The sequence below is a fragment of the Muntiacus reevesi genome, chromosome 18 (genome assembly GCF_963930625.1).
Source record: "Muntiacus reevesi chromosome 18, mMunRee1.1, whole genome shotgun sequence".
Classification (NCBI taxonomy): Eukaryota; Metazoa; Chordata; class Mammalia; order Artiodactyla; family Cervidae; genus Muntiacus; species Muntiacus reevesi.
The window spans coordinates 51,845,934-51,873,851 of NC_089266.1; the positions used below are offsets into that span (position 1 = coordinate 51,845,934).

Here is a 27,918-nt window from a genome sequence, read left to right on the forward strand (position 1 = left end):
AAAATCTGGAAAATATGGTTGGCACATTATATAATATTCAATCACTTAAATAATTTTCTTCTCCAGGAGTCAAAGTAAATCTTGTAAATGAACTAAGAAGTACTAAGACGAACCAGGTACCAAAACAGTTTTAGACTTTGAAACCACTCAAGAATTCAGATTTTTAATTTACTCAAGCAGTGTTAAGATTATTCAAAGGAAAATGTCAATACACCTAGAACTGGATCACATCATGTTTCAAAAATACAGAAATAAATGACTGTGAGCTTATCAACATGAATATTCTGGAAGATATATGTTCCAGTCAATGTTCTAGATGAAATAACAACTTCTAAGTATTTCCTTTAACATTATAAAATAACATTAAAAAATGAACCAATGACTTCAATTTTAGGATTGAGGTCACTAAAATCAGAGTGGTCATCTGAAGTTTGTATCCTATCCATCAACTGAATGTAATAATATGCTGCTGACTCATGGTGCTGGCTTTTCTTTAAAATAGAAATAGGTCATTTTTAAGAGTTATCAAAGCTACATTTAAAGAGGAGAGCACACGGGAATGTGAAAAAAAATCTTTTCTTCCTAGAAATGTCTAGGCAACTGGCAAAGAAATGAGGGGAAAAAAGTCTGAATATTAAATTCAGAATAGCCACATGAGATCAGCTTTCCACATTTGCAAAACACAATACCTGTAATATCTCTACTCAATGTTATTAAAATGAAAACAGGGTCACATATAACTATAGAACACTGCTAATTTAGAACTCTTTCAGAGAATATTTGTTAAGTAGTTTCACTTAATACAGACCTGATTTGTTCATTCACCATTCACTTAACATATAGACCTAATTCATTCACACCATAGTGTGTTCATACTCTAAAGTAAGAGTCTACTACTTGTAAACATTCCATCTCTCATAGACATCAATACATATGTATACTTTGAGCCTAGTCTTTGGATTCCTGTTCTTCCTCTGAGTCCCGCGATCGCTTCCGGGAATTCAATGAACCTTCTGTTTGCAATGAATATGCAGTAGCAACAACAGCATCTCTAAATCCCTGAGGCTGCAAGATAAAAAAGTATACAAGTATGCTTTAAGAACATCTAAAATAACAACTGGTCTTCCAAATACTTTAAAGAAATAAGACAGCTACTTTATTCTTGGGATAGAAGTTATCAACCACTGTGAATGAAGAGGATAAATCTCAAAGACGAGTGTCCAAGCCAGGACTATACTATTTTTATCTAGAATCTCTTGTGTATTTACTTACACATACACATATAGAGAAATAATAGTGCATTATAAAAATAATCTCTAAAGGTCAATCCTAACAAACTTTATGGTGGCTTTACTAGAAGAAGTGAAAGGAAGTATCCCACATGCCACAAGGCACAGCTGAAAAAAAATCTTTAATACCTTGACATTACCCAGGACATGGAACACACTACCCTACAAATAAGTATTTCCTCTGTTCTTAAGAATAAATTTCAGTTCAATTGTGACTAGAGTATTCTTTATATATACTACTATTTTGGGGATAATGTTCTAAACATCAAAATCTGTCCTCAAATATGTTCACTGCCTACAGAAGTTAACAGAAGCAATTTGTAAATGCTTTCTTCAAATAATTACTGCCCACTAACACCAAAATCCCACTCTAATCAAGTAATACTGACTGTGATCTGAAATGGTACTGTAGATTCCTTCTGGCTTGGTGATTTGTACAATGTCGCCAACCTGCTTAGAGGAAAAATAAATATCCACAAACACATGATCTTAATTAATTAGTTCAGATGACTGAGTTCATAACTTAAATTTATAGTTTTTCATTATAATTCTATTATTTTGTTGTCTAAGAACACACAAAGCAAATAAATATAAAAAACACTTCCTTAAAACAACTATATATATAGCAAGTAATAACTATTACATATAATAACAATAGAATTGTGTGCATAACTGAAATTTTAAAACAACCTAAAAAGACAATGACTAATTCAAATAAATCATTTTATGCATGACAAGATACTATTTACACTTAAAATAAAGTGGAAGAAAATAGTTAACGAGATGGGAAAATATTAACAATATACAAAGTATAAGTTATACTGTATGATACCACATTTACGAGTAAGCTTGCATACATATTTTATATAGAAAAATTACTAGAAGACTACAACCACAAAGTTAAGTTGCTATTACAAGGTAAAGGTTATTTTTTTGTTTGATTATCTATATCTTTCAAACTTTCTATGGTAATTGTGTATTTTTTACATATGAGAAGCATTAAGACAATTTCTTTGTATACAACTAAGGAACACATACTCATTATACTAATATAAACAATCTAGGAAAACACATTCTTTCAAAATGAGTATGTTCAGAAAAATCATTGTCAGAACAGGACAAGGTCTGTTTAGGTACAATTTTATTGTGTACTCTAAAACTGAAAGCTCAAAGTAGTTGAGAAATAAAATTCTAAACTTTTTTTCTCTAAGTTTATTTTTTTTCCATTTATTTTTATTAGTTGGAGGCTAATTACTTTACAATATTGTAGTGGTTTTTGCCATACATTGACATGAATCAGCCATGGATTTACATGTATTCCCCATCCCGATCCCCCCTCCCACCTCTCTCTCCACCCAATTCCTCTGGGTCTTCCCAGTGCACCAGCGCCGAGCACTTGTCTCATGCATCCAACCTGGGCTGGTGATCTGTTTCACCATAGATAATATACATGTTTCGATGCTGTTCTCTCTAAACATCCCACCCTTGCCTTCTCCCAGAGTCCAAAAGTCTGTTCTATACATCTGTGTCTCTTTTTCTGTTTTGCATATAGGTTATCATTACCCTCTTTCTAAATTCCATATATATGCGTTAGTATACTGTATTGGTCTTTATCTTTCTGGCTTACTTCACTCTGTATAATGGGCTCCAGTTTCATCCATCTCATTAGAACGGATTCAAATGAATTCTTTTTAATGGCTGAGTAATATTCCATGGTGTATATGTACCACAGCTTCCTTATCCATTCGTCAGCTGATGAACATCTAGGTTCTTATTAACTATGCTCAAATACCATAACAGCAACAAATATAGCTGACCCTTGAACAATACATACCAATCCCTCTGCAATCAAAAACCTGAATGTGCATGCATGCTAAGTTGCTTCAGTGGTGTCCAACTCTTTGCGACCCTATGGACCATAGCCTGCCAGGCTCCTCTGTCCATGGGATTCTCCAGGGAAGAATACTAGAGTAGGTTGCCATGCCCACCTCTAGAGAATCTTCCCAACCCAGGGATCAAACAGGAGTCTCTTATGTTTCCTGCTTTGGCAGGATTCTTTACCACTAGTGCCACCTAGGAAACGCCCAAAATCCAAATACTCTGCTTCAAAAACAAAGGAATTGATTGAGTTATCCAAGAGCAGGAAGTTGAGAGAGATTTAGGACTCAACCCCAGTTCTTTTAATTCCACATATTGTGATCTCACTGGCTTCCCTCATAGCTCAGCTGCTAAAGAATTGAACTGCAAAGCAGGAGACTCAGGTTCGATCCCTGGGTCAGGTAGATCCCCTGGAGAAGGAAATGGCAACCCACTCCAGTATTCCTGCCTGGAGAATCCTATGGACCGAGGAGCCTGGCAGGCTACCATCCATGGGGTCACAAGAGTCGGACATAACTTAGTGATTAAACCACCACCACCAAAATGAAAATACAGAGACTATATATATTGAAAAAAATACATTTATAAGTGGACCCACGCAATTCAAATTCCTGTTCACAGGTCAACTTTACAAGCAAAAACTTTTAAAGTGCCTTTTAAAAATTACTTTAGAACTGATATAACTTATTCACAAAAGCTAAAGGTAGAATCTACAGCTCATGTGTCTGACAGGTGACTGGATAAACAAAATGTGGTATATACATACCATGGAATATTAGTCTTAAAAAAGAAAGAAATTCTAACATTTGCTGCAATGAGCCTTGAAGGCATTACACTAAGTCAAATAAAGCCAGTCAAAATAGGAACAATATTGTATGCTTCCACTTATATTAATGAGTGCCTGGAAATGGCAACCCACGCCAGTGTTCTTGCCTGGAGAATCCCAGGGACGGGGGAACCTGGTGGGCTGCCGTCTATGGGGTCACACAGAGTCGGACACGACTGAAGCGACTTAGCAGCAGCAGCAGCAGATTAGTCAAATTCACAGAGACAGAAGGTAGTATGGTGGCTGCCAGAGGCTGATGTGAGTGGAGAATGGGTAGTTACTATTTAATAGGCATGAAGTTTCAGTATGGAAAGATGAAAAATTCTGGAGATGGACGGTGGTGATAACTGTACAATAATATGAATGTACTCCATGCCACGGAATTGTACACTTGCATCGTTAAAATGGTAAATTTTATGTTATGAATACTTTAACACAATTTTTAAAAACTGATATAACTGTACACAATGAAGATTCTATGAGAAAAATCATAGACTCTCTTAAAAGATTATTTGTTTACATATAATATAACGTTGATTTGTTTTCAAAGACAATTTAAGAAGGCCATTTTTGTTTATGATCTGCTACTCTCTCAGTTTTGAAACTGCCCTGCTACTCAGGCATAATTCAAAAAAGAAGCAATCAGAGACTATCATCCACTCACTAGCTTTTAAATTTGTTCTTTCAGGATGAAAACAGAAGAATTCAAAATGTCATCTTTGTTACTGCAACTGTATGCATAAATAAAATAACTGCAAAGTAATATGTAACATAAGAATAGTTGTATTAGGGAGTGAAATCATCAACTTTTACAATACTTTAGGGTTGACTATCTTTTTTTTTTTTTTGGGTTGACTATCTTTAATGCAAAATGAAACAGGAAAAATAGAGGCACCTCCTTAAAATTAAAAAAATCACACATTTTGATCCAATAAAACAAAAGTTAGCTAACCTTCTGAAAAATGAGTATCTAAATCACCTCATATCACCATATGTCCAAAAAGGTACCCAATACATCTGACTTTCCTGAGAAAATTGTTAAAAAGGAAATAAGCCTTTAAGAAGTATTTACAAGTTTATTAAGAATCCTAAAGTCAAATGGACATTATGTATTCAGGTGGAAAAATCTTCCTCAAATTTCTAGGTAAAACCAAAATTTTGTATTTCATGTCTGCATCTCAAGATATCTTTTAAAACAACAAACTAAACTGAAGAATCACTTGGCTCATGGCCCCAGCTGAGATGAAGCTTAACATATGGCTGAACTACATAGTTTAGGTCAGGAAGAAACAAGACAGAAGCACAATTTGTGCTCTAAAGCTGAGACACATACGAAACACTGTGTGGGGGTGTTGATAGATTACTCCACTCTACCACCAGATCTTCTTGGCAAAGACTGGTATAATTCTGAACAATCTTGGCCTCATATTATCATGAATATGCAAATTGGAGGAAAACCCACACAATATACAGGACAGAGACAAAAGTATTTCTTTTAATAACTGTTGAAGTGTTATTCTGTTACTAGTCAAAGGGTAAAAATCCTAGTGAAGACCAGGGACTGGGACATGATATGGGACACTGACGCTCAATCTCAATATAAATCTGGCAAGTCAAGGTTTTCATTTTTCTGCTCAGGCTAGAAGTGTTCATTTTGATAAACTATTTTCCCCCAGCATGAATTTCTATTTCCATTCTTTCAAGACACACTATATTTTAAAATGCATACAAGATTTTAAAATGCAACTTTAATAACTTAAAGATATCTAATTTCAAACAATGAAGAAAACAATGTTGATTTTATTAAATGAAGTCAACTTCTTCTGATTATAACAAAGTATGCATTAATACTTATCATATATCCACAGCCTAGGGAAAAAAGCAGTTTAGCATAAAAGGTTTTTATCTTAAAAGGAGGATAAGATATACCTTCAGATTCACTAGCAATCAATGCAGTAATATAACTACTTTCAAGAAACAGCAATTATAGGAGAAAAGGAATGGACTTTTATAAAGCCAGCTATAAAATGTGGATACTGTACCTATGTCATAGAGTTCTTTGTAAAATAAAATGAAATTTTATGTATACACACACACAGAGCACTTAGCACAATAAAGAACAGTTAATATTCAAAAAATGGTAGTTGCTATTTACTATGTTTTAATCTTCCTGTGCCTTGATCTTCTCACTGTTAATGATAATAGGTGTAGAACCTTCAAAGAGTTACTGAAGGACTCATAGACATAGAGAACAAATGAATGGTTACCAGTGGGGAGGGGGAGAACGGCAGTATGGAGTAGGGGACTAAGAGGTACAAACTATCATGTATAAAATAAGCTACAAGGATATACTGTACAATATAACAAATATAGCCAATATTTTGTAATAACTTTAAATGGAGCATAACCTTTAAAATTTTTGAATCATTATATTGTATAACCTGTAACATATAAAACTGTATATCCACTATAGTTAAATTTGGTTAAAAAGAGTTATTGAATAGGTTATTTGCAATGCTGTATATAAGATGCACAATTAAATACCTAGGACAAGCAAGCACTCATTAAGATAGTATGAGATACAGGAAAAACATTCATAGAGCAGTAGATTTCCCCTAAATCCATCTATTCAATGTCAGTGTTCTACACCAGTAATTTCTTGGGAAGGATTAGTAAGAGGCTGAAGTCATAAAATGGTTAACTCTGAAGAAAGTAAGCATGATTTTTCCAACCAATGCTAACTTCTAGGATTTGACAAACGGAAACTTCTCCTTGTGATGAGTGAATAAACAGATGAAAGAAAGAAAAAGATGAAAGAAGCATCTTTCTTTACTCCTATTTTTCTCGCTTCTTAGATATATTCTGTTATTGAGTATTTAATACTAGAATAGTAGAAGAAGACCACTACAGTACACTTGCTCAGGGGGAGTTTCTAAAAACATTTAAATAGTGAGATGTACTTTACAGAAAACCTCAATCTGGAAAGATATAAACAATACGTTCAAAAGACTCTCATCTGGAGAACTGTTGCCAAATCTTTACAATAGGGTTTGTTGCTGAGAAAAGAACTGCTTTTGTGAATTCAGTATACAATGACTTATTTATAGAATTGGGGGGATGGGAGTTGATGGTAAAGCACTATGCATTATGGGGGCAGGGGAGCTACCTGAACTCTTTGGAAATGCCATCTTTAAAAGCAACACAAACTGCATGAACTAGTTACAAAAGATTTACAGAAATGTAATCAGTTCTGCTATGAGCTTGGGGTCAGTAAGACCTAACTTGGTCAGGCTTGATTTTTTTCACTTTGTACAAGAATGAAGAAATGCAGATAAAGAAATACTATATCTGACCAAACCCAGTATGTGTTAAAGCAATCCTTTTTTTCTTTATCCACATGCTGTCTCAATTTCCCCATTTTATTGGAGCATTCCCAAACCAAGTTCTCTTGGTTATGCCAATTAATTTCAAAGCAGAGAGGCTGGCATAAATCTGACATTTCTAAACTCCATAGCTTTCAATTGCCTATTTTGAAGAAAATGAAAAGTGGTTTGTTCACTTGCTTAGTAGCTTTAAAAACAAACACAAAGGTTTCATGCTGCCATAGTTTTATTTTCAAGAACAATACTTGTGAAAGGCAAGTAAGTAACTGGATAACAAAAGTAGGGTAGGGAAATATAAAAGAAAGCAAAAACAGACAGAATTTCATACAAGAAATACATTAAGAAATGAAGAAAAACCATCCTATTTTCCACATAAATTAAAGTCCTAACGCTAACCTCAAAAGTTTTCCTTTTGTCCTGATTTTACTCTTCTTTCAATCCACTCCAGGAACACAGAGTACTCACCTCCCTCTGCATGGTTAATAAATGGTACTTGATTTCAAAGAGCTTTAGAAGGTGGCATTCTTTGGCCACCTACGCATTTCAGGTGCACCCCATCATTTAAATATTCCAAAGAACTTCCTATGTAGCTAACTGTGCAGTATAACAACATGTTTTTATGCCTGTTTTAGGTGATGAAGGCAACAGAAGCTTTAGTTCATGGGGCACTGTAGATCTCATCTCGCTCTAAGGAACTGATAACTGTTCAGTGTAATTTACCCAATATTTAGAATTACTAACCTGTTTCTATACTGACCTTTGCTTTTGGTCCCAATGAAAGATAAGCCGTATTGTAGCAGCGTGTCCCCAACTTTCCCCTGAGGGAAAAAGAACAGGATAACTGACTAGATTGTAAGTCTCTCAGAACGCCTCTGACCAAAAACAGTTTTACTTTACTCAATTTAACATAATGGAAGTATATCTGGTTTCAAAAAACCAGGTAAATCCTGAAATTAATAGATTTTTACCTATCTGTGGAAATACTGTAGAGCATTATCACTACCCTCTACCTGCTTTCAGAAAACTTTATTGAGTCAATCTATTTGTCAGTCTTCCTTATCAACAGGCTTACTGACATATTTTGAGCACCAGAAGAAAAGCAAAACCTCTGACAGAATATTCTTAAAGATCTTAGTAGAAATAAATCTTGAAGCACTGTGTCCTAATAAAACCAAGAGTAAGGCTAGAAACAGAGTCATAACCTTATTCGTTACAGTGTGATTTGTATTTAAATGGATTCACTCCTTCTCCTGCTTAAGAGTGTGTGATTTCTTAAGAAATCACAAATAAGAGAACAAGAATCATCTTATGAATATTTATACACTATGGACCTGACACAAGAGTTGCCAGAGAGTAGATGCTCAAAAAATGTTAAACAATTGAAAGGATGAGTCAGTATCTCAGGGCACTGTATTCCACACTAAGATTTATCAGCAAATAAGAGACAGTCTTCTCTGCTTTCATGGAACTTACAATACCTAACAAGCATCAAACCAAAGAGGTAGAAAAAAATGTAACTACAAATGTTGTATTAATTGCCTACCCAGTGCAGGAACCAGCAAGGCCTGATTTCTATCAAACTTTGTTGTCATCTGATTGGTTAAAATTACCTACAAAAGCAAAATGTGAGAAAATTAGGTGAGTCTCCCCCCAAAACTACAAGGTCTAAAGACACCATGTGTAAAAACTTAATAACTAGGAGCACTGGAAACAAGGGAATCTGTATTCTTTATCACTATTGCCTCTCTAGAATATATTTATTCAAAGGAATATAAAATCATTAATAAATCTCTGGCAGTTCAGTAGTTAAGACTCTGTGGTTTCAATGCAGTTTGGCCATGGGTTTGATCCTTGGTGGGGGAACTAAGATCCCACATGCTGTGTGGTGTGGCCAAATTAAAAAATAAAATCCTTAATAAAATTAACTCAGTGTTTATACTGTTAGAGGAGAGACAATATTACCATTTATGATTTTACAGGAAAAAAAGGAAACTGAGGCAAAGAATGAGAGGAGACCTAAAATCATATAGAGAGCACAGTATAATTAAGAGAACTAGGAAAGAATAAAATCCAGTAACAGATCAAATGACTCCAAATTACAACTATACTAGACTGTTCAGGTAATACAGATACAGGTATTGTCTTACTCACAGATGGCCTCAAGGCTAACGATATTGCTAATTCTTTGGATGGACAGGGAGTCATGGCGTGCTGTGATTCACGGGGTCGCGAAGAGTCGGACACGACTGAGCGACTGAACTGAACTGAACTGAACTTACATATAGTGGCCTACAGAAAAGATAATATATTTTAAAAGATAGCAATCTTATTTATTTATTTATTTATTTATTTGCTGCACCACGTAGCATGTAGGATCTTAGTTCCTCAACCAGGGATCAAATCTGTGCCCCCTGCAGTGGAATCTCAATTCTTAACCAGTGGACCACCAGGGAAGTCCCACAAGATAGCAATTTGAAAGCAGAGACAAAAAGTGTTTAAGGCTAACTGAACACAGTAAAAGTCAGATTGTCTGGCACCTTCTCATCCAAAATTCTCCAGAAATGGTTATTTTAGATATTGTTCCAATATACAGCTTCTCTCCAGAAATAAGACAGATACTACTGCAAGCTGAAACTGGTAAAGAACTTCTAAAAAAGCAATGAGAAAAGATCTAAAAAATCCACCAATTCTTTAAGAAAACTGAGGAAGAAAAGGCTATTTGGCTGTTCCCACCATAGTGATCAACACCCTAAAGTTTTCATCTACAAAGGAGAAATCTGTGATCTGGATCTCAGTCAGGCACAAACTGGATGACAGCACCATCCTCTAGTCTCCTCTGAAGGCCACAGTGGTCTTCCATGTGTTACCTTACTCCAGGTATTTCAGAACAAGCTAAGCAGGAATTTAAATTGGTAATTAACTGAAATATATGTCTAACTGGCATATACAACACGTTGAATAATACTCTTTGCATACTGCTGCTGCTGCTAAGTCGCTTCAGTCGTGTCCGACTCTGTGTGACCCCATAGATGGCAGCCCACCAGGCTCCCCCATCCCTGGGATTCTCCAGGCAAGAACACTGGAGTGGGTTGCCATTTCCTTCTCCAATGCATGAAAGTGAAAAGTGAAAGTGAAGTCTCTCAGTCGTGTCTGACTCCTGGCGACCCCATGGACCGCAGCCCACCAAGCTCCTCCGTCCATGGGATTTTCCAGGCAAGGGTACCGGAGTGGGGTGCCATTGCCTTCTCTGTCTTTACATACTACCAAGTGTTTAATCTTTAGCAAGTGGGATATTTACTTATACCAACACCTTTTGATTAAAGGTGCACTATTCAATTTTGCAGCCATTAGCCATATAGCTTTTAAAAACTAATTAAAACTAGAAATTCAGTTCTTCCACAGCATTAGCCACATTTGAGGTGCTCAACAACCATGCAACTATTATATCAGACTGAACATTTTCATCTTTACAGAAAGTTCTGTCAGACAACATTGCTTTACAGACTATTACACATCTTACACATTATCTACTACACACCTTGAGGCAAATGTAAATAGACCTATTGGCTTACCAGTTGTTCAACATCCCAAAAATCAGAATTTGCATCACTAGAAAATATTTATAAAATAATTAAAACTCCTTCTGCAAAAATGTTGGGTTTACCATGATATAAATGAAAGTTATTGTGTAATTACTCCAAGCTCTTAAAGAATGAGTCCTAGGACCTCCCTGGTGGACTAGTGGTCAGGATTCTGGGCTTTCCTGCAAACTGTGAAGGATGGTGCCAAAAAAAAAAAAAAAGGCATCTTAAAGTAGTGAAGTAATAATCACTTTGAAATTATGAACTTCAGAGCTTTAAGAATACTTCTGCTGTCCAAATGTCCTTAAATGAATAAACAGATAAACAAAATGCGGTATACAAATAAAATGCAAAATTATTCAGTCACAAAAAGCATATTGGTACGTGCTACAACATGGATGAACCTTGAAAATATTATGCTAAGTGAAAGAAGCCAGACATAAAAGACCACATATTGTATGAAATTTATATAAAGTATCCAAAGAAGACAAATCCATAGAGACAGAAAGCAGACTAGTGGTTGTTAGTGGCTACAGGGAGGGTGCAATGGGGAATGATGGGAATGGGTATGAAAGTTCTTTTGGGGGTGATAGAAATGTTCTAAAATTAGATAGCTGTGATGGTTGCACAGCTCTGAATATACCAAAATGCACTGAGCTACACTTTAAAAGGGTGAATTTTATAGTATATTAGCTATATCTAATTGGCCTGTTAAATTTTTTTCTGCTAATAAATAAACATATCTCTAAAAGGTGAACTATACCTCAAGAAAAAAAGTCTATCTTCTATTTTAGCCACACACAAAAAGAAGGTATAACTGGAATCTAATCAGGAGGAAACATCACAGAAACCCAAAATGCAGAGATATTCTCTAAAAGTACTGACTTATACTCTTAAAACATAGCAGTGGCACAAAAATTAAAAGCAATATGTGATTCCTGCTGGCAAAATGAACTGGGGAAAAAATTGCTATGAAGGACATCATTGTGATAAGTGATAAAACTAAAATATGGATTAAATATTAAAGTGCAATACAATATTAAACGTCCTAAATTTGATAACTATATTCTGGATACCATATGAGACTATTCTCATTCTTAGGAAATATATACTGAAGTATTATTAGACAAATGGATATATGTGCAATTCTTTTTAAACACTTCAGAAAAATATACACATAAACTCTGTGTGTGTGTGTGTGTGTGTGTGTGTGTGTGTGTGTGTGTGTGTACAGAAAGAGAGTGGGGAGAGAGAATAAGAATGAAAAAGCAAATCTTGGGAAATGTTATATGGGAATTTTTTATACTATCCAAATCAGCAAAATAAATTTTATCTTTTCTCCACTAAACTATAAACAACAACAAAAAAGAATTCCCATTCATTGATGTACAGAAATGTGCAGAACAGACTTTGGAATACACTTTCTGAGAGCAATTTGTTAATACATAACAAAAGGTTTAAAAATAGAGATATCCCTTTTGGCTTAAAATTTTCAGAAGTAATTGGACATGTGGACAAAGAAGCATATATAAAGTTGTTGACTCTAAACAATGGGTGACATTTCATAATGTTGTTTAGACTACTCTTTGAGATGGTGGTGGGGGGAGCTGCACTTCACAGTTGGTGGCACCTCAGTAATCTGACCAAGGACTGAACCTCGGCCACGGCAATGAAAGCCTGGAATCCTAACCACTAAGCCACCAGGGAACTCCCTAGATTACTTTTTTAATCAGCAAAGATGAAGCTCTTTCTGTTAAAAAACAAAAGCAAAAATCTCAGGAACTATACAACCCATTATCCTTGAGTGCCCCCTACTGGGGACTCTTCACTGATACTAAAGCAATGCTAAATTACCTATCAGGCTTCCCAGGTAGCTCAAGGGGTGAAGAATCTGCCTGCAAAGGCAGGAGACTAGTTTGATCCCTGGGTTGGGAAGATCCCCTGAAGGTGGAAATGGCAACCCACTCCAGTATTCTTGCCTAAAAAAAATTCCTTGGAAAGAGGAGCCTGTCTGGTAGGCTACAGTTTATGGGGTCACAAAGAGTTGGACACGACTGAACATGCAAGAATTACAAATTAATGACAAGAAATAATTCAAGACAGGATACCATGTTTTCAGCATATGCAAAGAAAAAAAAATTAAAAACTCAAAAGAAAAAAATGTACGCTTTGAAGTGATTTTATTGAGGAGTTATTTACAACTTTGTGCTAAGGATTCTAGTTGAGGTACAGAAAAGAAAATCAAGGTAAGTAGTTTGACCTCCCATCTCCCTCCTAGACAAGTATGTACGTGTGTGTCAGTGGGGGGATGAAGCTGCAGAGAGGGAAGTGCAAACAGGCAGTTAAAAAAGTTTTCACCTCACTCCAAATAATAAAATAAAATAAAATAAAATAAAATAAAAAGTTTTTACCTCACTCCTTTTTTAGCTCTTCTGAGCTTATCTTTACCGCTCTCCTCACATTACATATCTGGAAGAGTTAGCTCCACCTCTAAGTATCTAGGTTGTTTACACAATTTTTCTACTCATCGGAGTGTGTAATTCTACATTATGTATTAATCAAAGACTCAAGAATAAAAGAAAAATGGCAATGTTGGAAGAGCTTACCTGAGAAACATCAAGTATATTACAAAGAAAACAATGTAATTATCAAAGCTGGCATTTCTTTATCAAACAAAGGCCATTTTTATAATTCAGCATCTTAAATATGCTTTTTTCTTTCCAGAAAAACTGATATACAACACTCCGACTAGATTTGATCTGTTTCACAGAAACCAAACTGAAACAAAGCTACATTCGCAGTTGTACACCGGGGCTTCCCTGGTGGCCCAGTGATTAAGAACCCACTGCCGATGCAGGGGGCACACCCCCAACCCCTGGCCTGGGGAGATCCCATATGCTACATGGTGAGGAAGCCGAAACTACTGAGCCAGCTCCAGGGCCTGCAAGCCACAACTACTGAAGCTCACGCACTTACAGCCTGCGCTCTGCAACAAGAGCAGCCACCACAATGACAAGCCCTCACACTACAATGAAAAGTACCCCTGCTTGCTGCAACTAGAAAAAGCCCGTGTGCAGCAATAAAGACAGCCAAAAAAATAAATAAATCTAAAAAAAAAAAACAAAAAAACTGTATGTCCATATTATTTGCTTTCAGTCAGACAAATTTTATATTTTCCTATTTCTAGGCTTTAACATTTAATTTTTGTTTATTTTAGTCATACTGCACAACATGCAGGATCTTAGTTCCCTGACCAGGGATCAAACCTGTGCCCCCTGCACCAGAAAAGTAGAATCCTAACCCTGAACCACCAGGGAATTCCCTACACTTGAACATTTTATAAAATCGTGACTTTATAACAAAAACTCCCTTTACTGATAATAATACTTACAGCTAATCTGTGGTTGTTTGCAAGGCTGATCATCTGCTGGGCTAGGCCATTTAATAATCGAGTACGAAGGGACAGGTCATCTAGGTCATGACGAAAAGGAAAAGCGATACCATCCACTATCACTAATCGAACCTAATTACAAAAGAGATAATGATATTAGGTCTGGTATTTAAAATAATAAAAAAATAAAAATAAAATAATACAGAAAAAAAGAAACAAAATTTTAAAATCCAGCGTTCTATTTCCTACTCTTCAAAAACTTTAATTTGCTCAGGTAGAAAACTATTCAGTGCTTTCTGCACTAGTTACCAGAAGTTAGAATATACTCTAGTTCCATAATTTCTCATCTTGAATAAATAATTAAAAAAAAAATTCAATAAAAAGAAGCAATTACAATTTTCTCATAATTTGCCATTATACCCAGTCTTCACAGAGGTGGACCAATAAAAACACTTTTAAAATCTTAGTAAAATAAATCTTTCAATTGACATTATGTCAATTTTATCTTCAGGATTCTTTTTATGTTAAAAACAAAGCAAAAAAAAGTCTCTCGAATGTTAAAGTATAAAAGTTTTTTCGAAAGCTTAATTTTTGGTATATTTTTCTTTAATTTGGAATACACTAATGGTTAGGGCAACTAACCATTACAGAATTCAGCAAGAGGCAAGTTTGTTTTGAATTCTAATCAACAAAGTTTACTTACAGATAATAAATAAACATTTTCACGACAGTTTCATTTCTAATAGAATCTAAATAATGGCTCCTACGGTGAAGTTAGAATAATATATAACCTAAGATCCAAGAACAAACAGAATCTGGAAACTAATCCAATTATAAACAAAATATGACAAATTATATATTTTTATAAGGACTAGACAAAAGGAGAAGCTTTTGTGAAGCACTGTTTTAGTAAGCTGTTTTTATATCTTTCATTCATTACTTCACTCAACAAGTATTTGACACCTACTGTGTGCCAGTCACTGTTCCATGCACTGGGGAACAAGAGACAACTTTTGCAGCTTATGTTCTAGTGGAGTAAGGGACAATTTACATGTGAACAAATATATGAACAATTTCTTTTTTTAAACTCAACAGATTACAAGTTTATTATAAAAGGATATAACTCAGCACCATATGATCCAGCAATCCCACTCCTGGGCATGTATCTGGAGAAATTCAAAAGACACACGCAGTAGCACTATTCACAGTGCGTGCTCAGCCACTTCAGTCGTGTCCGACTCTCTGCGACCCCACGGACCATGGCCCGCCAGGCTCCTCTGTCCATGGGATTCTCCAGGCAAGAACACTGGAGTAGGTTGCCATTTCCTTCTCCAGAGGTAAAGTACGAAGTGAGTGAAGTGACGTCGCTCAGTTGTGTCCGACTCTTTGTGACCCCATGGACTGTGGCCTACCAGGCTCCTCCGTCCGTGGAATTTTCCAGGCAAGAGTACTGGAGTGGGTTGCCATTTCCTTCTCCAACTATTCACAGTAGCCAGGACAAGAAAGCAACATAAATTTTCATCAACAGATGAGTGGATAAAGAAATTGTGGAGTATATGTATCCGTGTATAATATATACACATATATATTCAATGGAATACTACTCAGCCATAAAAAAGAATGAAATAATGCCATGTACAGCAATATGGATGGAACTAGAAATTATCATACTAAGTGAAGTAAGTCAGAAAAAAACAAATATAATATGGTAACACTTATATGTATAATATAAAACATGACACAAACCAACTCATTTACAAAATAGAAACAGATTTACATAGAAAAAAACATGGTTACTAAGGGGGAAAGTAGTGGAGGGATAAATCAGGAGTATGGAATTAGCAGATACAAATTACTATATGTAGAAATATTTAAACAACAAGGTCCGACTGTATAGCACAGGGAATTATATTTACTATCCTGTAATAAACCATAAACAATAAACTGTGGAAAATTCTGAAAGAGATGGGAATTCCAGACCACCTGACCTGCCTCTTGAGAAACCTGTATGCAGGTCAGGAAGCAACACCTAGAACTGGACATGGAACAACAGACTGGTTCCAAATAGGAAAAGGAGTACGTCAAGGCTGTATATTGCTACCCTGCTTATTTAACTTATATGCAGAATACATCATGGGAAATGCTGGGCTGGAAGAAGGACAAGCTGGAATCAAGATTGCTGGGAGAAATATCAATAACCTCAGATATGCAGATGACACCACTCTTAATGCAGAAAGTGAAGAACTAAAGAGCCTCTTGATGAAAGTGAAAGAGGAGAGTGAAAAAGTTGGCTTAAAGCTCAACATTCAGAAAACTAAGATCATGGCATCTGGTCCCATCACTTCATGGCAAACAGATGGGGAAACAGTGGCTGACTTTATTCTTTTGAGCTCCAAAATCACTGCAGATGGTGACTGCAGTCATGAAATTAAAAGACGCTTACTCCTTGGAAGGAAAGTTATGACCAACCTAGACAACATACTGAAAAGCAGAGACATTACTTTGTCAACAAAGGTCTGTCTAGTCAAAGCTATGGTTTTTCCAGTAGTCATGTATGGATGTGAGAGTTGGGCTATAAAGAAAGCTGAGCACCGAAAAATTGATGCTTTTGAACTGTGATGTTGGAGAAAACTCTTGAGAGTCCCTTGGACTGCAAGGAGATTCAACCAACCCATGCTAAAGGAGATCAGTCCTGAGTATTCATTGGAAGGACTGACGCTGAAGCTGAAACTCCAATACTTTAGTCACCTGATGCAAAGAACTGACTCATTTGAAAAAGACCCTGATGCTGGGAAAGATTGAGAGCAGGAGGAGAAGGGGTCGATAGAGGATGAGATGGTTGGATGGCATCACTGACTCAATGGGCATCAGTTTGGGTAAACTCCAGGAGTTGGTGATGGACAGGGAGGCCTGGCGTGTTGCGGTTCACGGGATCACAAAGAGTTGGACATGACTAGCGACTGAACTGAACTGAATAAACCATAATGGTAAAGAATATGAAAGAGAGTATGTATATATACGTATAACTGAATCACTTTGCTGTACACCAGAAAAACTAACACAACATTGTAAATCAACTATGTGTCAATTAGAAAAAAAATAAAGGACATAATTCAGGAATAGCCAGATGGAAGAGATGCATAGAGAAGGTATGGGGAAGGGACACGGAGCTTCCACGTTCTCTCCCAGAGCCATTCTCTAGCACTTCCACAGGTTCACCAACTCAGAAGTTCTGAATAAGATAATTTATGATAATGATAGGGGCTATAAATAAATTCTAACCAGGTGAAATGACAAATAAGTAGGTGGTGGGTAGAGGGAAACTTAGACTAGATGTGAGGGAGCCATCAATAAGAAGGCAAGCAACAGAACTGACTCCTGGTGGAGACGAAAATGGCAACCCACTCCAGTACTCCTGTCTGGAGAATCCCTTGGACAGAGGAGCCTGGTGGGCTACAGTCCATGGGGTCGCAGAGTCAGACAAACTGGGTGACAGACACACTAAATTGAGGAGATACTTGATGGTGCAAGGGTACACTTCTCTACTCTCCCATCTCCTGCAGGAAGCAGGATGGGGCAGGCAGCACCTGGAAGACAGGATGGCTCCCCCCACCCCCATCCCTTCTGGAAGTCTTGGGGCCTCAGTGCCTGCAACAGCTGGCCTTGGGCAAATAAAAGACTAAATTGTTCAAAAAATAAATAAACATATAAATTAAAAAAAAGAACTGACTCCTGGATAAGAACCTCTAGGAGAGAAAGACAACTCACGTATATTACGAACAGGAAGGTCAAAGGCCCTAAGACTCAAACAGGTTTGGCATGTTTAAAGGGTCAGAAAAAAGTAGTGAGGAGGAGCGATAGGAAATGACAGAAAGGAACAGTGGTGTGCTGAGGCCAAATGCTACAGCTCTTGAAGCAAGAGATAAATTTTTAGAAGTTTTACAAATCCATCATCAACTATGGTCATCAGTAACAAGTAAACTATATAAATTTATGAGTAAATGAATTATATTAAAATATGGATAATAAATACTGAAAACTCACCCCTACTACATTTTACTATCATCTATGCTCTTAAGGTTATCTACATCTATTTTACCTTTTATTTTTTTAATTTTTTTTCTATTTTACCTTTATAGTGGAAACATTACATAACGATGTGCACGGTTTCTTCTCTACTCCATGTCCAATGACATACTTGAAATCAGCTATGATAGGAGTATTTTCTACATGGAAATCAGCAAGCAAATAAGCTACAGATCGAGTTGATTTGTTTTGCTGTCTAGACTTCTAATAAAGTGATGGAAAAAAAATGTCATAATCAGATTGATCTTAAAAATGTGTCCGTAGGGAACAGACTAGTGGTTGCCAGTGGGGAGCAGGATGAGGGAGGGATGGTCTGGAAGTCTGAGATTGGCAGACGCAAACTATCAACATTATACCTAAGATGTATAAACAACAAGGTTCTGTTGTATAGCACAGGGAACTATATTCAATATGGTTTGAAAAATCATAATGGAAAAGAATATGAGAAGAATATGTATAAGTGAATCACTGCAGTATAGAAGAAATTAACACATTATATATCAACCATATATCAAAACTTTTTTAAAATTATTGTGCCTATATCTATTACACTGCAAACTACACAATAAATTGAGGAAATATGCTACTACTTTAGGAAAATGAATTCAATAACTAGGAGTGATCATTAAATCAAAAGAAGGAAAATACTGCACAGGAAAATACTATATAATTACATGTTTTTGTTCTAGGGTATTTGCAAGGAGTCCCAAATACCAAGAGCATCCAAAGACCTCTCTGCTCAAATCAGAGCAGCTACATATCCTAATCTATAATGGAAAAATAGAAATGTCTATTTTCCTCTCCACAGTACAGATTTTATTGAAACTGGCTGAATTACAAAGATCTGGACCTTCTGCTAAGTAGTAAATGTCACACTGATGACTTTTCTCCTACAAGTTTAGAGAGCAAGTTCCTGAATATACTCTGGTGAGTTTCCTTATCTCTCAAAAGGGAGCTTATACTGAATAAGGGAAAGTCAATGAATGACAGAGTTTAAGACGGTAGGATAAAACAAGCATTGTCAAAAAACAAAAAAACCCCAAGCATTGTCATTCAACAGCTGAAATTAAAGTTACCAATGTGAATTTCTATTTTTTGGCCTCACCCTTGTTGCTTGCGGAATCTTAGCTTCCAAACCAGGGATTGAATCTTAGCTTTCTTAACAGTGAAAGGGCAGAGCCTTGACCACTGAACTGCCAGGGAATTCCCCAGAGAATAATTTATAAACAGAAATAAATGGTAACTAGAGTTTATCAATGAATGTGGTTAACCTGCAACATAAGAGATTAATACACAGAAATCTGCTGCATTTCCATATACTAACAACAAAAGATCAGAAAGAGAAACTAAAGAAATAATCCCATTTGCTGTCTCATCAAAAGAATAAAATACATAATAATAAACCTACCTAACGAGGCAAAAGATGTGTACTCCAAAAACTAGAACGCTAATGAAAGAAACTGAAGATGACACAGAAGGAAAAATATATCATGTTCTTAGACTGGAAGAATCAATATTGTCAAAATGACTATATCCAAGGTAATCTACAGCTTCAGTGCAATTCCTAACAAATTACCAAGGGTATTTTTCACAGATCTAGAAGAGAAAAAATTTTAATTTGTAAGGAAACACAGAGGAATCAGTCTCCATAACTTCTGACTCTACTATAATGGTACAGTAATCAAAAGTGTGTGGTGCTAACACAAAGACAGACTTATAGATCAATGGAACAGGACAGAAAGCTCAGAAATAAACCCATGCACCTACAACCAATTAATCTACCATAAAGGAGGCAAGAATATTCAACGAAGAAAAGACAGTCTCTTCAATAAGTGGTGCTGGGAAAAGTTGGACAGTCACATGTAAAAGAATGAAATCAGAACATTCTCTAACACCCTACACAAAAATAAACTCAAAATGGATTAAAGATGTAAATGTAAGACCAGATGCTATAAAACACTTAGAGGAAAGCACAGGCAGAACACTCTTTGCCATAAATCGCAGCAATATCTTTTTGGATCATTATACTTCCTAGAGCATTGAAAATAAAAATAAACAAATGGGACCTAATTAAACTTAAAAGTTTTTGCATAGCAAAAGAAACAATAAACAAAACAAAAAGACAACCCGCAGAATGGGAGGAAATACTTGCAAATGATGTGGCCAAAATATATTTATCTTCAAAATATATTTATCTTCAAAATATACTAACAGCTCACGCAGCTCAATATCAAAAAAACAAACCAATCAAAAAATTGGCAGAAGATATAAGTAGAAATTTCTCCAAAGACGACATAAAGATGGCCAAAACGCACATGAAAATATGCCAATTACTAGAGAGATGTATATCAAAACTTCAATGAGGTAATCACCTCACACTGGTCAGAACGGTCATTATCAAAGTCTAGGAAAAATAAATGTTGGGGAAGATGTAGAGAAAAAGGAATCCTCCTACATTGTTGATGGGAATGTAAATTCTCATCCTAAACCAAAATCCTAAACTTGTACTCTGAAGAACTAGAAAAAGAACAGCAAACTAACCCCAAAGAAAGTAGAAGAAAGTGATACACATTAAAGTGGAAATAATCAAAACAGACAAAAGAGAAACAATTGGAAAAATCACTGAAATCAAAAGTTGATTCTTTGAAAAGATCAACAAAATTGACAAGCCTTTAACTAAAATGACTAAGAAAAACAGAGAAGATGCAAACCACTCCAATCAGGAAATGAAAATAGGGACCTTACTACCAACCTTATAAAAATAACAATTAAAGAGAATATAGTGAACTGCATGCCAAAAAATTAGATAAACCTAGATGAAATGGACAAATTCACTGACAGAAACAAACCACTAAAACTTGCTAAAGAAACAGAAGATCTGAACAGATTGACAATAAGTATAAAGACTGGAAAGCGATGGTAGCTCAGTGGTGTCCAACTCTTTACAACCCTATGGAGCCTAGCCCAGCAGGCTCCTCTGTCCATGGAATTCTCCAGGTGAGAATGCTGGAGTGGGTAGCCATTCCCTCCTCCAGGGGATCTTCCCAACCCAAGGATCAAACCTGGGTCTTCTCCACTGCAGGCAGAGTCTTTACCATCTGAGTGACCTGGGTAGCCCAAAAAGACTGAATCAGTAATCAAAAGCCTTTCAATAAAGAAAAGAGCAGGAACAGATAGCTTCATCAGTGAATTCTATAAAATGTTTAAAGAATGTATACCAATCCTTTTCAAACTACTCTGAAAAGTAGAGAAGGAAACTTTCTAACTCATTTTATGAATCCAGTATTACACTGATGCCAAAGCCACAAAAAGACATCCCCAGCAAAGAAAACCAGAGACCAGTGACAAACACAAAAAATCCTCAATAAAATACTTAGTAAACTCAGTCTTTTAGTATACTGAAAGGATTATACACCATGATCAAGCGAGATTTATCCTTAGGAGTACAAAGTAGTATAATATGAAAATCAATCAATGAAACACACCAGATTAACAGCAATTGGGGGGGGGGGAACACACGTGATAGTCTGAATTGACTCAGAAAAAGCATTTGACAAAATCCAACACCTTTCATGATAAAAGCAATCAACAAATTAGGGATAAAAAAGAGCCTGATGAAGTTGGAGCCATACCTTTGAGTGTTCTGAAAGGAAGTCTGAAAGCAGATAAACTTGTGCCAGTAGTTCTGTGTAGTCACGACAACGAAAATAATAAATATGGGAAAGAATATTTTCAAGAGTGAAATCCTGCAAAGCCTTTGGGTGCTCTGAAATAAGTAACAAAACAATCTTAAAATAATTAGTTTTACCTGTCATTTCACAAACAATCATTTCAAAATTCCTGACCTCTTATTTTCACCTTTTCCACTGTTTCCTTACATATTATGCTATCCAGAAAATGTTTATACACATAAAGACCAGAGTTTTAACATCTACATTTTCTTATTTGTTACTGCCTTCCATTGAAAAGAAGTATCATAATGGAATGTCTTTATTGTTTTTTTATAAGACTCCAAATTAAGAGTTAAAAGGAAAAATGTTCTAAAGAAGCATATTTTTCCCTTAAAAGTATAGCATAATTTTATATTTAAGTAGAAACAATGATATAAAATTCCCTCCTTAGATTGGATTTTTAAAAATAACCAGATTGGTTCTGTACATATTTCAGAGAGAAACTAGCTAAAAATCATTGCATTTTAAAATGTACATAAGTTTTAACACTGAAATAAAAAACAATAAATTAAATTTCAGAGAACACTGCCTATTACAAATATATATTTAAGAAATTCATTTTGAACCAAAAAGTTAACAACTTAATCACATACCAGTCATTAAGAACTATATTCCAGTGCTACATCCACAATATTTACAACAAGATCCTAAGACACTATTACAAATTACACCTGTGACATGGATAGCTTGATGGACTTTCAGTAGACATATTGGTCACTGGTTAAAAAGGACACCTAGTACTCCAATGCAAGTAAAAATATCCAGCTGATTATATTCATTTAAAGGGAACACAAACATTTTATGAAAAACATTATGTTTTTTTAACATTTCTAAAGAAAAGAATAAGGACCACATACCCAAAAAACAAAATACAATAAACCAAAAGAAAACAATCAAACCAGAAACCATGTAATTTTACGAGTACCTCCTTGGACTACAAGGAGATCAAACCAGTTCATCCTAAAGGAACTCAGTCCTGAATATTCATTGGAAGGACTTATGCTGAAGCTGAAACTCCAATACTTTGGCCGTCTGATGCGAAGAACTGACTCACTGGAAAAGACCCTGATGCTGGGAAAGATTGAAGGCAGGAGGAGAAGGGGACGACAGAGGATGAGATGCTTGGATGGCATCACTGACTCCTTGCACATGAGTTTGAGCAAGCTCCAGGAGGAGGTGATGGAAAGGGAAGCCTGGTGTGCTGCAGTCCATGGGGTCGCAAAGATTCGGACACGACTGAGCAACTGAACTGAACTGAACTGAAGGACAAGAACTCGAATACAAATTACCTTTAAAAAAACTTTTAAGCAAACACTAAATTTCCGCATAATAAGGACAAAACATCTTCCCAACACTTTAACAGTACAATTAATACAGTCAAAAGTCAATTACATACTACACAGAGCCATATAAGGTCAACTGGCTTAATGTTCCAAACATTTCCAGACATGATTTTTCAAGGTCACCCTTGGTTTTTAGAAAAACCAGTCAAAATACACTGAATACATTGAGACAACCTTTACTTTATTAAGGTGTCCAGCAACATTAGCTTACACCTGGCAGGCCAGAGCATGATGATTTGAAGTCATACACTGACATACACACAGGTTTTCTCCCAGAGCTCCTGCAGTAAAAAGTGAGGGCCACATAAGGTGAAGAAGAGGCAACTCCAGGTGCAGCATTTTCGATTTCTAAGAGAAGTATGAGTTTAATACTAGTACACAGTCAAGTTATTAAGTTTCATGTTCTAAGTGGTCTCTTATTAAGGCTTAAAAGTAAAAGCCCCTCAATCCTGCCTGACTCTTTGCAACCCCACTGACTATACAGTCCATGAAATTCTCCAGGCCAGAATACTGGAGTGGGTAGCCTTTCCCTTCTCCAGGGGATCTTCCCAACCTAGGTCTCCCACATGGCAGGCGGATTCTTTACCAGCTGAGCCACAAGGGAAGCCCTATTAAGGCTTGAGATGGATACAAATGCAAATTATTTTCATTATACTGAAAAAAGAGCACTTGGCTAACTTACCTTCTCCCATATGTGTTCCTGCTATAAGCTGCAGGTGCTGAATGCAGGCAGTAGCAAGGTCTACCACTCTATCAACCATAAAACTCCCCTCTGTATCAATAAAAACTGCTTCACCTTCCACTCCTCCAAAACATTCTGGTATCTGCACATCTACTGCCAGCTGCATACTGTCAAGAGAAAGAACTGAAATGACCAAATCATTATCATAATCAATAAAGCAGTGCTGTTCAAACTCCAAATCACTAACCTTTAGATACCAGTAAATATTTTATAGGCATAAATATACTCTGCAAAGCAACAAAGATGGTTGACTCTCCATAATTCCAAACATATGTCAATTAGTTGATACATGGATTAGGGGGAGGTTGTACCTATAAAACCACAATTAAGGATTCTTTAATGGTTTTTTTAGGCTTCTGGGTACAGACCTCTTTCTTATTATAAGAAGTCTACTTTCAAACATTTGGCTTTCAAATATATTCTCAGGAGTTAATTCTATAATAAAGTAGAAGACTGCCTGTTTACCCCACTAACCACACTATACTGTTGCAAAAGAAACCCTTTCTAATATCAAAATAATTGTATCAATTTATCAAGATGGGGTGAAGTAAGGCAAATACTGGTTTGTTTGATGCACACATACACAAAATTAAGAGCACATATATGCTGGGCTTCCCTGGTGGCTCCGGCTACCAATGCAGGAGACGCAGGTTTGATCCATGGTCGGGGAAGATCCCACATGCTGCTGAGCAACTAAGCCCGTGCACCACACTATTGAGCCTGTGCTCTACAGCCCGGGAACCACAACTACTGAAGCCCACACACCTAGAACCTGTGCTCCTCAATAAGAGAAGTCACTGCAATGAGCAGCCCATGCACTGCAACTAGACACCAGCCCCTGCGTGCCACAACTAGAGAGAAGTCCGAGCAGTAATGAAGACTCAGCACAGCCAAAAATAAAACAATTTCTTTAAAACAGAACTTACCATTAAAAAAAAAAAGAGCACATACATGCCTTTTCTGGTCTCCTAACTGTATACCCACCACACAATACTCTGCTATTTTCATAAAATGTTATTAAGCCCACCCTTAAGGGGAGAACATTTTACCATAGTTGTGTTTTTCCAACACCTGGTGCACCACAAATTTCTGTTGTTTTGGTTAAGGGTATTCCACCCCCAAGAATATTATCCAGTGCTGAACAGAAGGTAATTATGAAGTTCTGGGTATGCTCCTGTTCAAGAAGTTCCAGTGCTGTACACTTCCTGCCTGACTCAGCTGTAACAGAATAACTTGTTTTATTTGTAAGACATTCTCTTCTTATAATTTGCAGAGTTTCTAAGGCTTCCTCTTTAGATATCCCAACTTCTGAAAGAAACAGAGACAGGAACACTTGATTTTAGAGATTTAAAACAGTCTAATACACCATTGTCTATATTACTTTTAATTTTTAAATTAACAAGAGCGATGCCAAGAGTAGAGAAACATAAAAATGTCATATTTGATTAACGATTTAATTTTTTCAAGTTAATAAAGGCATTTATCTTTGTTTTCTTAGTCTTCACATACTTAAAAGATTAAGCTATTACCTCAGAAACAGAATTCAGAAACCTAAACCCCTAAAGCATTTCTGAGTACCTACAAGAGTATCTCAAAGGTAGAAATAAAAATGTACTTTTTTCCCCTTTTGGTGCTTTTATTATCTTTTTGTTCTTTTACTATCTCTTTGGGTCTTATAAAGCCATAATAAACTTGCTCTCATAAGGCATACAAATTATTTTTTAGGAAATAATGAAAATGAACTTTTTGCCTAAAACAAGATGCATATTTAAGAAGTGCATGTGTATTATTCATAGTGAAAATTTTTCAAGAAAAATTCATGGATCACTGCAAACTGTTTAATAAGGAAAATTATCTGATGCACAAATAGTTCAAACAATACACTTACGCTTCCTCAACTACATGACTTCATTCCTGACAACATGGCCTGAAAATGGAAATTACAAAATGAGCAGCTTATAGAAGAAATAATTGTGAGGATGGCATCACTTACAAGTGTGATATATCAGTGCCTAATGATATATGAAGGATATGAACTATCAATCTGATGCTAACAAAAGACAAAAATGGTGGCCATTCTGGAGTGGTTAGGACTCTGCGCTCTCACTGCCAAGGGCAGGACTGAATCCTTGGTGGGGAAACTAAGATTCCACAAGCCCTGCGACCAAAAGAAAAAAAAAGACAATAATGAAGCTAAAGAAGTGAAAGTTCCATACAATCTAAGAGCCTTAACTCTGGATTACTTAGGTCTGTCAATCCTGACTGCCCCACTCGCTATGTAGTCACTATTCATAGGCAAGTTACTTTTTTATGCCTCACACTGTTCTTCTATAAAATGGGAATGAAATACACATAAAACCTTGGTAGAATGCAGAGGCCATCCAAAATGCTTAGTAATTGTTAGCTATTACTATCATTTAGATTTGCTCAGGTAAAAACCAACCTGTTGAGAGAAAATGAGCCCATCAAAGTTTGAGGGATACAGTACTCGGTGTAATATTTAAGACAAACAGTAACACTGGATCTATAACATTTGTTTTCGAGTGGAGAGTTAAAACCTTATTTTCCATTGTTAGGGGTAATGACTTAGAATTCTGTTCCATCTCAGTAACAGTCCTGAGAGTACTGCAGTGGAAAGTGCACAGTGAGTAGAGTGACAGCAGACAGTGTCACTTCTGTTTACCTCACGAGGCAGTGGTTCCCACCAATTTATAATCTACAGGGTTCTGTAATGTGAGGTTTGGGTTTTTCTCAGTGAATTACACGAAGAAAAGGGATATCTTTTTTCTACTGCTTTCTCCAGGTTCTGGTGATTCTACTCCCTTTCTCTTAATTTATCTCATCCTATCACGAATCGTGCATTCCTTAAATTGAATCCCTGCCCCTAGGATTTTGGAACAGTGAAAACAGCCGGTCTGAATTCCAATCCTGGCTGAACGACTTCCTAGTCTGCTCATAATGAAGTTACTTAGCTTCCTCTAGCATCAGTTTCTTTCCATACATATTGGATATAATAACCCACGTTAAATGATTGAATGTTAAATATTGAGTTAACGTTAAATATTGAGTGTAAATGAGAGATTCCTCAGAACTTTCAGCGGGCACTGGTAGAGAAAGCAACTGTAAATGTTTCCAAGACCACAGTTCTAACCATTCAAACCACTCTTAAGCGAAATCGAGGAGCTGTTTCGTGGTGTAAACGCGGCGGGAGGCGGCAGAAGACTCTGACTGAGATAGTGCTTAAGCCTGAAGACCGAACAGAGATGGATACGGCACCGACGGCGGCCAGCGTGCCTCAGCTTGTCGTCAGGAGTCGTTACCTTTGCTGAGTTCGGAGGGTTTCACCTCTAGGAGCTCCTCAGCAGTCTGGAAACCTGCAGACGCCAGCTTCACTCGCACAGCCGGGGACAGCGGCAAACTCACTAAATCCCGCTGCATTTCAAAGTCAGAGCACCTCCGCGCGCACTCGCGCGCTCCCAGAGCTCGCCAAGCCCGGACACCCGCGTCGGCCGCGCCCTGTGACGTCAGACGGAAGGCGGAAGGGGAGGTGTCCGCGGCCTGGCTGCACGCGGCCTCCGGCTCTGGGGCTCTGAGGAACTCGGATACACTTTGACTCACGTGTCCCGCTTCTTCCGTGATTCTTTCAACTCTCATTTAAAAATGATTGC

At 36.6% G+C, this 27,918-nt stretch overlaps 1 protein-coding gene across 1 annotated transcript; it reads right to left on the minus strand.

Annotated features, from left to right (window-relative positions):
• Positions 1–483: 483 nt before the first annotated feature.
• On the minus strand, positions 484–27,752 carry RAD51C (RAD51 paralog C). The gene is made up of 9 exons (XM_065909428.1): positions 27,571–27,752; positions 25,300–25,558; positions 24,191–24,357; positions 22,067–22,200; positions 14,349–14,480; positions 8,920–8,986; positions 8,134–8,194; positions 1,679–1,739; positions 484–1,065 (listed from the first exon to the last, which is right to left on the minus strand). The coding sequence occupies exons 1-9, from the start codon at positions 27,686–27,688 to the stop codon at positions 949–951; spliced, it is 1,116 nt and encodes a 371-aa protein (XP_065765500.1). The 5' UTR covers positions 27,689–27,752; the 3' UTR covers positions 484–948.
• Positions 27,753–27,918: the final 166 nt, after the last annotated feature.

Coding starts and splice junctions, on each gene's coding strand:
- RAD51C (XM_065909428.1), bottom strand. CDS start 27,688: ATGCAGCGGGATTTAGTGAGTTTGCCGCTGTCCCCGGCTGTGCGAGTG. Junction 14,481..22,066: donor TCCTTTCAGAACACTCAAAG/GTATGGCTCCAA, acceptor TTTTGTAATTAG/GTTCGATTAGTGATAGTGGA. Junction 1,740..8,133: donor CATTGGGACCAAAAGCAAAG/GTCAGTATAGAA, acceptor TCCTCTAAGCAG/GTTGGCGACATTGTACAAAT.